Source organism: Balearica regulorum, chromosome 14, assembly GCF_011004875.1.
Source record: "Balearica regulorum gibbericeps isolate bBalReg1 chromosome 14, bBalReg1.pri, whole genome shotgun sequence".
Classification (NCBI taxonomy): Eukaryota; Metazoa; Chordata; class Aves; order Gruiformes; family Gruidae; genus Balearica; species Balearica regulorum.
This window is the reverse complement of record NC_046197.1, coordinates 5,027,052-5,039,081: the sequence shown is the minus strand read 5'-3', so window position 1 is coordinate 5,039,081 and position 12,030 is coordinate 5,027,052. Positions and strand designations below refer to the sequence as shown.

Here is a 12,030-nt window from a genome sequence, read left to right as displayed (position 1 = left end):
TATTGTAGCTATTGGAAAGAGTGAGGCATGATAGATCTACACTGTAATTCAGGGTAGAGAGTCCCAAACTAGCTTTAATCAAGCGAGCTTGCATATCAGAAGCAGGCCAGAAGACAGCTCCATATGGAATAATTTATTGGGCCATGAAACTGAATATATTCATCTGTGGCTGAATTTCAGGACTCATGTAACAGCTCGAATGTGACCATCCTGGTGTGCTAGAAATCAGAGTCCGAAGCCAAACTTAAAACAACAAATCCAAATCACGTATCTTTCTTGGTTTTAATAATGAAAACTCAGAATCTAAAGCTGTCTTGTAAGTTAGGAGGTTGAAACCTAGATCTCTATTTTACCACTCAAACCACAGTGAAACAGCTCGGCCAAGCAGGATTGCCTTATGGCTTCCACAGTTGCAGTACTGACCGTGTTGACACCGTAATTCCACGCTTACAGAGTCAGCGCACAGCAACCACTGCTCTTTAAATTCACAGGAACTTCTGCATGTGAATAACATCTAAGTTTTCAAAAAAATAGAAAATACTAATTTGAAGTTTCAAAGCAATCAGGACATATTCTTCAACTCCTCTGTCCCGACCTTTTAATGTTCAAAGGTCCTCCTCCTGCAGCACACCAAATAATCTCATCATTTAATTTATTTGCTTTCAGTTTATTGGGCAAGTAATGAAGACCCACTTGTGTTGCTGGGCAGCAGGGAGGAAGATGGCTTCACCTTGTCCTGACAGCTGCACACGGGGTTACGTGTCCACCCAAACAACTGAGCAAATCTAACTCAGGGTTTGTTTCTCATGGGGCAGGTGGGGAGTGAGAGACAGTAAATAGAGACTGAAGCAGGAGTCAGTCTAGCAGATGCCCAAGAAAAGTTGGGGGGGCTGCTTGCTGTAAGGAACAGGCCCATAGCCCACATGGCGAGACAATATAAAGAAGGTGATTTTCAAAAGAGATTGTAAGCAAATTGTTCAATCCAGAAAGCTGCTCAAAGCAGCTACAGTGGAAAAAAAGAATGCAGAAAAGGATCTCCAAGGAAAGAAACCACACATGAACATCTCTGAGTGTGCCACCAGTCAACACGAGGTGAAATTTAATTCACAACTTAAAGATATTTGAGACAGGCATCTCAGCATTACTGGCTCCCAGCCTCTGGCTTGACTTACTCGTTGTTTTAGTGTGGGGACTTCTAATGTCCCTTCAGATTGCATTATTTTATGTAAAAACTTGCTGGCAGAAATATAAATTAATAGAAAATACTCTAGAAATGCCCAAGTTTTCAGTAAAGACACTCTGGCTGAAGCATCCAAGGGAAATGTACGCTCTAAAATATGATCAAGTTTTTACAGACAATGAGAAAAGTCCTTTTCTGTAGGGCACCCAAACATTGTTCAAGCAGAAGAAACAAGCAGACTCTACGCTGTCTTTTGGAGGCCCGTTTTCATCATAGTTCTTGTCCCTGAACTATCAGAGAAAAGTCATTCATCCTGCAAATATGTAATTGCTTCTTTTCAAAGTTTAGCATTCACCTGCTCTATTCATTACCGGACATATTGCACCTAAGTACAAGTACATTGAAGCTAATTGTGTGAAAATATTTATGACTACTGGATCAAGTGAAAGCCATCTGCTCATTAAAAACCACCCTGCCATCAACAGCATTCTAATAAGCTACAACTCAGCTGCATCGAAGTGGTAGTACTTACAGCACTCGGAGAGACCTGAGCCCATTGAACGCGTGGACTGGAATGCACCGAAGTCTATTATAACTCAAGATGCTGGGAGAATGAGGGAACAGAGTTACAACATTGTATTTTCTTTGATTCTATGATTCTATTTCACTACCAATTCAACCACAAAGAAGCATGGAAAGCCACATGCTTAAGTAACAAGATATATACTAATTGTTCAACACCTAAGATGGTGTCTGAAAAGCAATTAAAGCTGTTATCAAAACTTTGGACTACTTACAGTGTTGATAACTGAGTCATGTTGCTGAAGGTGTAATTGGCCAATACGCTTATGCTGTTGTTGCTCAAATCACTGAAGAAACACACAGAGAAAATATCATTTATATGTATGAATTGAGAAGTCTTTTTTTAAAGATAACATAACATCTGAAGGAATTGAAAAGTCACATATTACCAATTGATATAGTATTTTCTAACCAACTTTGAATAAGCTCTAAAAGCAAAGCACATCAGACTCCCCTACAAAGCCTCAGACTCAGAAATACTAAGGCATACTTCCAGCATATAGCATTCAAAAAAAAAAAAAAAAAAAAAAAGAAAATCAGTGAATGCAAGCAAAATTCTTGAAGCAGGATAAATTAATAAATGATACAAGCACAGGTGAATTTACTGTTCCAAGTTGCTTTGCAATGTACTACATGAATACCATTTCCATATAACATTGACACCTACTAGAATAAAATTTCATTTTTCATTAAAAAAGTCTTTTATGCTCAAACAGAACATTTTGTTTTGTTGTTGCTCTCCCTTGAATAAGACACTCTTTTAAAACAGAGGATTCCAGTTTTCCTTCCATGTTGTTTTTGTCTGAGGTTGTTCTGCCCATTTGACTTGAGTATCTACACAGCCAATTCAAACAGCATTTGAAAATTTCTGATAAATTGTTCAGCCAAGAAATTTCACTCCTCTGTATTTCAGGGAGCAATTTACTGAACAAAGTCTGGTTATGTTTCTATCTGCATGACTGTTCACAGCAGAAACAGCTATGCAAATTTTCATTGCCTTAGCATTATAAATACTGCCTCACCTAGAACAAATTAATGCCGTCTCCTCTGTTAATGACCTTTACAACTTTGCACAGATAAATCTGCCAAGTGAAACTCGAGCAGCCTGCATGAGAGTTTAGTCCTCTCGCAGAGGCTGGAAGGGTCTGCACAGGAAGGGTCTTTGGTGCTCTCAGTCACCTCACTCTTTCTCCACCCTTTATGAACATTTATTGGCAGCAGTGGCCACTGTGAAATTCTTTTCAAATTCAAACCGCAGAAGGTTTTTGGGTTCTGTGTTGGTTTTTTTTTCCCCAAATACTAATTATTTATGTTCCACCTACAACATAGTGCAGAAAGAGACATGTAATATTCTTGACATTGAAACCTCGTGTTTCTTACATCAGTGTCAGGTGTCTGAAGGTGGAGAGCCCCTTCGGCACAGCAGTCAGATGGTTTCCTTCCAAGTATCTGAAAAAAGTCAGATTTGACAATTACACAAACATGTTAGCAAGAACTCCTGTCACTCAATCTGTGCCAGGAATGAGGAAAATACAAAGTCAGTCACTAAGGAAATTATCTTTGATTCTTTGCTCTGAAATTATAACAGTTTCTCCTTTATAAGTGAATTATCCCACATGCAAAGCAGGACAGTAGGTTATTGATTTATTTATTTTTTTTAGACTTGGAAGCAAACAAAGGATCTCTGGCATACAGCAAACACAAATAACCATTTAGTTCTTCTACGACAGCAACTGAAGAGGGGGAGAAAAATTGTATGGCTTGTGCCCTGAACTTAAAGTTACCTTTAACAAGTTTCTGTAAGAACGGTGAGTGCTGACTAACTGTGTTAGGAAAGTTTTTGTCTTTGCATGTAAGCTCCTTGTACCGCCAGAGCTGGAAGAGGAGCTGCACTGCCAGGTCTCTGTGGTGTAAAAAGTCTCACTTATTCCAGTGTCAACACAAACATCCATGAGTTTGAAGCCACATTCGTTACAGCAATTCCCACCAAGGTATATACAACCTCCTTACCCTTCCTTTGCCAGGTATGCTGCTACAGGATGAAACCTTGGTACAAATTGAAGACCAAAGACCAAGTTCTCCTTGAATACAGGCTCCTCCTACAAGCACTAAGCGTATTTAATAAAAAAGCTTGTCTCTCCAGGGTGGAAGTTGTTTGAGACACCACTGAATGTGTCTCTATTCAGACACATGCACAGTAGGGCTGAAGCCTTTTGGGATAATCCTATGTCCTCATACAGGCATATAGTGCCTGTTTTTTGCAGTTTTTCTCCACTTAAGAAACATGAACATTCAGTAACCAAGGGAGAACCCCTGAACAAATATAATACTTTCCAAAAGTTTGCCCAGAAGAGACCATGGGTACTCAAGACTCCACAGCTGACCTGTGGAGCAATGGGATGAGGGGCTTTTCTGTTTATTATAAAATAATAGAGACAGAGCTGGAGTTCTTTTCCTTAACCTTGGCTTTTGGGCGAAACTGCATCCCTGGAAGATACCAAAGTAATAAGGCTCCAATGGGAACTGTCCACTGTGGTGCCATGACAATGTCAAGACGATCCTCCAGCCATCTGCCAGAAGTGGTATCTATATGGGAAACAAATCCAACCTTCTCAGAAAGTACTGTGTAGGAGGAAGGCATTTCTCCCTCCACAGGGGAAAACAAGAGATTAAATATTTCCCTTCCTTACAAGATAATTTGGGGGACTTAGTTCCTGAGGTAGACATGGGACAATGCAATTGATGTGGTATGTTTTGAAAGATAATCAAGCATAGTGAGGAAATGCAGCCCACAGACACCAGAACACTCAATGTGTTGCCTCTACTGCTGAAAATATAATCCGATAATCATGTTAAGAATTTTTATCCCACACATGCAATTTCCTTTTCTTTGGCAACAGACCTCTTTATTCTGCATTTACTATAGCAAACAACAATAATAATAGATTATTACTGTGCTGTATGTTCCCACTCTACATTAACTGTAACAACACAGAGATATTTGTGTAAACTGAATCCAAGAAAATTTTCCCACAACTTTATTTTTACATCATTTAAAAATAAAATCTATAAACACTAACAGAATTTCTTACATAATACATTTCATAACTGCCTGTGCTGGTTTTGGCTGGGATAGAGTTAATTTTCTTCATAGTAGCTAGTACGGAGCTATGCTTTGGATTTGTGCTGGAAACAGGGTTGATAACAGAGGGATGTTTTTGTTCCTGCTGAGCAGTGCTTGCACAGAGCCAAGGGCTTTCCTGCTCCTCACCCCACCCCACCAGCGAGTAGCTGGGGGTGCACAAGGAGGTGGAGGGGACACAGCCGGGACAGCTGACCCCAATGACCAAAGGGATATCCCATACCATATGATGTCATGGTCAGCATATAAAGCTGGGGCAAGAAGGAGGAAGGGGGGGCATTCGGAGTGATGGCATTTGTCTTCCCAGTAACTGTTACTGATGATGGAGCCCTGCTGTCCTGGAGATGGCTGAACACCTGCCTGAGATGGGAAGTGGGGAATGAATTCCTTGGTTTGCTTTGCTTGTATGTGCAGCTTTTGCTTTACCTATTAAACTGTCTTCATCTCAATTCACAAGTTTTCTAACTTTTCCTCTTCCAATTCTCTCCCCTATCCGGCTGTGGGGGGAATGAGCGAGCAGCTGCACGGGGCTTAGTTGCTGGCTGAGGTTAAACTGCGACAGTGTCACATTTTTTCCCTCCCTTCTATTTCGAGATAATGCCCTCTCACCATTTTCTGCTGCTTCAGCTCTCTCTTAAACTCATCGACTCCAACTAAACTACCCCAGCCCCATGGTTATCCGTTCTGCCTGTGCACAGGATCACATCAAGGCAGAATTACCTTAGAGCATGTGGTGGCGCTGACCTAGCTCCTGCTAGGATTAGGCTAGACAATCTGGACTACAGGCTTTTGAATTTGTAACAAAAGCAAAATCCTTCCTTAATGAAAAAAACCTATTGAACAACTTGTTCTCTCCATTCACAAAGATCACAAGCATCGAATGACAGTGTTGCACAGTAAACAGTTATCCCTTGCAAAGTAGTGACAGCTGCTCTGCTGACGCAGATTATCACAAACCAGAGTATGAGTTAGTTATGCCACATTTACACCTCCCATGGATATTCATATTCAGCAAGTGTAAAGCCACTTCCTTCACTTTGACTAAATTTGTTATAAATTATTTTGAAAATGGAGTTCCTTGGTGAATTATCACCATACATTGTTACGTAGAAGATCCTCAGAATTCAGCCACATATGTTACTATTTAAACAGGGAAAATCATGTCTCATTTCCCCAAGTCATGGTCTGCTATGGCCACAGGAAGCTGCTGGGAGTCTGCGCCTTCTCTTTCATCCCAGAAAGTCACAAATCTTAAACCCATGCATAAGGGTAGGTTAAGGTTCCAGTCTTTATTCCAAATGTAAAATCCAAAGAATTTCCAAAGGAAATCAAAAGCAGGTCATGTATTATGTATTTGGAAGCTATACATGATTTTCTTTCAGGAAAGGAGACTCAGCTCGTGCAATGTGTTGAAATCTTCAGAAACAGATTTTCAGGATATTCTCTTGTTGATCCCAGTATGCAATTTGAACAACCTGATGGTGGCTAGCCAAGGTTTCTTCCCCGTTTTGCCTTCTGGTGCAATCAAAAGTCAAGGGTGCACATTTTAATCCACTGCTTCATTATTCAGACTAATGTAGACATGCAGACCCCAGGAGTTAAACTCCTACAGAAGATCTGCCTTGAATAGCTTTGGACTGCAAGCAATTCGATGGTTATATATACGTGCTAGCAGAAAGCTGCAATACTTATACCAGTGGTATCATTTCTGAACAAACACCTTTTTACACTGAAAAATTACTGATAATATACTTTTCATGCATGCATAAGAACAATTCACCACTGTTAAACCTTTCACCACATTATACAAAGAATGGCAGTATTTTCTAAGCAAAAGGCATTCATTTTGAAAACACATTTAAGTGCAATGAATTTGAAATAACCAGAGCTTTTAAGGCTTAAGAGCATGCCAAGAATCAGGAGGATCTGAGATGCAACATTTGAAGAAACTAACTCCTGCAGGCGAGCTGCTCCCCACTGCGGGCCAGGCCTCCATCAGAGCAGGGAGGGGATGTGGGGGCAGTGGCTCTGCACCTTGCTGGGCTGAAGATGATGCAAGAGAGCTGGAAGTTGGACACAAAGCCCAGTTACAAACCTCTGTATATTTATGTATATGTATATATATAAATTAAAAACCACGGATGAAGCTACAGACGCCCTGCCCAAAGACAAATCAGGCCATAACAGAATGATGTGGAGGAAAGCCTGTATTTTTAATTCTTTTCAATCCTTAGCCAAAGGAAGATGATGTACATGGCATCTGGTGTGCAAAGGGATTCTGGAATGAATGAAAAAAAAGTATGTCTAATTTTAATGTTCAGAGTCAGGTTAGTAAAATACGGTCAGAGTCAAGAGCGGGTGTCAGCTGCCTTAATAAAGACACACTAACTAGTATCCAAAACAACTCCATTTGCTTCCTAAAGTCTCTAGACTCTTTAGTTTAAATATCAGATTGTTTTTTACCCCATGAATGCTGCTGGGAATCCTGAAATCTCAATGATGACTTGTAACCAACAAGCAATTACCTGAGCCAAAACTGAAAAAAAACCCCAAATATGTGCTGACGTTCTCAGAAAATGCCACCAACTGCCTTCCAGTTCTGAAACATGACCAAGTGCTGGTGACAGGTAACTGTTAGGCCGGGATGGCTGGCACTGCGGGGCGTAGCCATGCCTTGCTCCGGTCCTGCACCAATCGTGCCGGCTCTCGGAGCTCAGTGCCTGCAGCAGCCCTGGGGCTCATCCAGCACCTTCCACACACACACTAAGATCACATATAAAAAATTGAAAACTATGCATAAAAGATGACAGCTGTTCCTGTTCCAACTTGTCTATTTTTATACTGAAACCACTTGGATTGGAGGTGATATAACCAGCACAAGGTGCCAAAGCATCATGTAATGGTTTGAATCACTTGGAACCTTTTTTGTACTGAAATGTCTAGTCAGCCATGAAGTCAAGCTCACAGCGGCAATCTGTGCTAAAAGAAACTGGAGAGAGAAATCAGTTCTCAGGCAGTAATTGAAAAGGCATAAAACCTTTCCTTTAATTTCTTTAAATATTTCATATAGAATGTTACATTACAAAAAAAGATGACGCTTGACAATTTTATGCAGCTCTAAAATTAAGTGATAGTCTAAATTTTAATGCAGATACCTAATATCCTAAAATTTTGAGGCAAGTTTCATTTCCTAAAAACAGTGGTCTAGAATAGAATTGGTCTGTGAAAGATGAAACACTTGCAAAGCATGAATTTTAAGAGCTTCAATTACAGTTTCTTGAGAAGAAACAAAATTCAAGTATGGATCTAGGTACAAATCTGGATCTCAAATTTTCTTAACGTCTGGCAAATTTGGACTCTTTGGATTTTGCTGCATGTGTATGTCAGACCACAACCCACAGGTCTGACACACAGAAGCGTGACTACATTTGAGAAAAAAGTAAAGGTCCTAAAGTTAAACTTACCTTTAGTCTCTATTAGTGATAGAGTCACCTTTCTGATATGTGCTCGAACTTCATCAGTCATTGAATGCATTATTTGATAGTATTGATACTATTTACTTTTTCTAAACTATCAGATCTGAAATACAGATTTAAGTCCTCTATTTCAGCTGTTATTAAAATAGCCTTCTACAGAGCTATCCGTTCTCTCAATGGGAGAATTTTCCTCCTCAATGAATTAAGCAGGCTGTAAAACCTTTTATGACACAGGACCATGTAAGCCTAAGCTTTGATCTAAATTGTTTCTCTCCTTTATTATAAAAAAAAAATTCACTGAAGTCTGTGTTAAGGGTCAGTGTATAAAATAGTGCAGATTGCCAGACAAGCAAAAGCATTTGCACTCTCAAGCAGATGATTTTCATCAGATATCTCACTTCAGAGTTATCCCTTTGATCAACAGCAACATAGGCATACTGAAAAATGGCACAAAATTGTTACAATATTCTACATGTATCAAAACTAACCGCTGACAGCGTATTTATTACAACAATTTGCATGGACTAGGTATGAGCTACTATTTTTAGTCACAAGTCAAGAAAAATCACAAGTGCCTTGGAAGACGGAAAGGTGGGTTGAGATTGGTGGCAAATACCTCCACAAGTAGATGTGGCAGCAAATGTACGGGAAGCAATTGTCAAAATCATCTCAGCAACTGGAGATTCAGCTGACTCCAGGTGCCATGCTAAGGCCGAGGCAGCAACAGGCAGCAAACTAGGGGTGAGGAATAAAGAGCTAAAAGACAGGTCGGTGGGATCCCCCTGCTAGTAAGCAGGTCAGTGGATTGTGTAAACTGTTGTGCCAAGTACTGAATGAGCTTGCAGGCTAAATGAACCTAACACGCAGAACAAAAAAACACAAACGGGAGAGAGAGGGTTTGTGAGGAGAGAAAGAGAAATAACAAAAGCAATGCAAATATTAATATGTATTAATACAACTGCAAAGAAAAATAATTGCTAACAATGATATATGGATGCAGGTTTTCCTAACAATCCCATCAGTGCTATCATATAGCTCAGCGTCATGACAACATTTGGAGACTAGAGATGACATGATTAGTACATATTTATTCTAAAATACACCATGCTCATTACGTTACAGCTTATGCACACGCCATCCACATAACTGCCTCCAATGTTTTTCCCCAGTGCAAAATATTATTTGCTGTAGGTCCATAAAAGCAGCTGGATGCTGTCAGATAAGACTTTATTAGGAATAGACTATACTTTTGTGAAAAAAAGAAAAAAACTAGTGTTCACACACTGAGGTAATATGTAAAAGGGAAAAGAGCATGGGAAACTTAGTTCAAATGGATTTTGGGGGGAAAAAAAAAAAAGGAAGAAGAAAAGGAAGGCCTAAACCACTAGGCAGCAGTGAGGCTAAGCTCCAAACTAGCTCATTGCATGAACACTTTACTTCTGAACATCTGGACTAGAAAGCTGAGTATGTTCAAAAAAATCAAGGCTTCTCTTCAGAGCAAGCAAACAGTGGGAAAAAATGTAGGCAGTATGTAAATATATTGCAAAGGAATTTGCAAGAAACAACATCGTATTTCCCTATTCCCAAGAAGCTGAAAGAAGGCTTGCCCATGATGACGGGGTTTTGTGAAGGAATAGCTGGGAAATAAAAATTTCTTGCATCATCCTGCCTCTAAAAAGCCAGGAGACTTAGTGATCTTTTCAACTCTATTCTACATGGAAGCTTTCCCTGCCAAGGTAATCCCGCCTCCCAAGGGTGGTACAAACTAAACACGGGGATGTTTCCTGTCATTCCAAGCTCTAAATAGGAAGGAGATAATGGTTTTCACATGTTTTGTCTACATACGCATCCAAAACAGGGACTCAGGAAGAAAGTTGGAAGGAGTGAGCCTGTGTCTCCAGTCCACCATGTAATAAAACATTGATGGTGATCTTTTTTGCTGAGCTAAGGTACAGTGAAATTTGACCCAGCAAAGGGTAACATTTCCCTATGTGCCTGTGCAAGAGGTATGTTCATTTTTGCACATTGCTATTTAATACATGTGACAATGAAAGAATTCTTTGAAGACCTCTAAAAGAATTTAAGAGAACTTCTGAGAAGGCTATATTCAGCCGTAACAGACTGGTTTATCTAGATACATGGCAGCTCTTTTTCTTGAACCTTGTTGTATAAAAACACATTGCAGTTTAATAAAAAGTACTGCAGCTAACATGCCTTGTCAATGAATACATCAGTAATGGAAGTTTATAAATGTCAGACTGGTGGATTCATAAAAATGCCACTAAAATGCTCCCCTGCATCATATCACAGTTCAGGCCTCCCGCAGGGAGGGAGCTGTGGGCTACCAGGACAAGCTGTGGGCTACCTCTTTATGCCCTTGTCCTCTCCTTGGCATGCCCTCCATCCTTAGGGACCGTGGGTTTGTGCGAGTGCCCGGTGGGAGCACGGAGACACCAGCACACTGCCCAGAGGTCTCTGACGTGAGAGCGTGGAAGGGGAGAAAGGCAGCGCAGGCTGCGGTGACACAGGGGAAGGGGTTTCAATCTATCTGAGCACCTGTGACCGTGGTACCAATGAGAAAGGTGAAGGCATCGCTGCTCAGAGACTGCTGTGGTGCTCTCTAGCCATGCAAAAGCCATGATATCTTCTGCAGCTGGTTCCAAGGGCTAATCAGATATCCACTGCTACCACAGAAACAAAACAGCTTTAAGAAGATACTCCAGCCTTAGGGCACAGTTCAAGGGATCTAGGACTGCCCTAGGGAAACGGGGGTATTTTGGTGTGAGGAATGTAAATAGATTCAACAAGATAAATCTCTTTCACCCGATGCCCAGAAATCTATTGGGTTCTCTCTGCCAAGTTTTAGCTGCCCTCAAAATGAGGCAAGAGGTGGGGTTCCACAGGACGTGCCATTTACCACAGCAGCAATGACAGAACACAGTAACAAACAGAACAATAAAACTACTGAAGTTCACATTAGCAACTTGGGACCTAGATGATACAGTTCCTTCCACATTATGGGCAACATCTTTATCTCAATCTGGAAACAGAAGGAAGGCAAGTAAGATTGATTATTATTTATTTATTTATTTCATTCCTGTCACAGTTTCCACAAACACATGAAATTGCTAGCTTCGGTACCTGCAGCTCATCTTTTGGTACAGTTACAAATAAGGAGCTCAGTTTATGCTGGTTGAGAGGAGCGTGAGATCAGGGTTGAATTTTGAGACAGCTGGGACAGATTCAAGGTTATATTTGCAGAACATGAAATATTCAGAGCCAGCCAGCCCGTGGCTGACTGTGTTTTGCTGACACATTTCTGGATTGAAAGCAGAAAGCCGAAGTAGAGGCTTGCACAGCCAAGACGCTCCTACTGAAGACGACAGTCACGTAAACTCCTATGAACTCAAACTGCTCAGTTCCAGGCTGAGCATTTGCCAAGAAATAGCTTAAGAAATATAGCAGTTTTCAAGAATGTGAGATTAATTTCACTCTTTTTTCTGAAAGTTATGTCGTCAGCATATCAGATAGTATCAGTAAAACTCAATATGCAAAATTTAAACATAAAAATTCCTCATTGTGGCAGTGGAAATCAAAGTAACATCTGTGATATCTTATTGTTGGCAAGTCATATTTGAATGCAATGAAAC

The 12,030-nt window shown here is 40.5% G+C and overlaps 1 protein-coding gene across 2 annotated transcripts in view; it reads right to left on the bottom strand.

The window, feature by feature from the left end:
- SLIT3 (slit guidance ligand 3) overlaps positions 1-12,030 on the bottom strand; it is a 527,279-nt gene that overhangs the window by 89,749 nt on the left and 425,500 nt on the right. For both annotated transcript variants that reach the window (XM_075766507.1, XM_075766506.1), the window contains exons 22-24: positions 3,143-3,211; positions 1,978-2,049; positions 1,713-1,784 (exon numbers count right to left, since the gene is read on the bottom strand). In XM_075766507.1, coding sequence (XP_075622622.1) covers positions 1,713-1,784; positions 1,978-2,049; positions 3,143-3,211 — 213 coding nt within the window. The remainder of the gene's footprint in view (positions 1-1,712; positions 1,785-1,977; positions 2,050-3,142; positions 3,212-12,030) is intronic.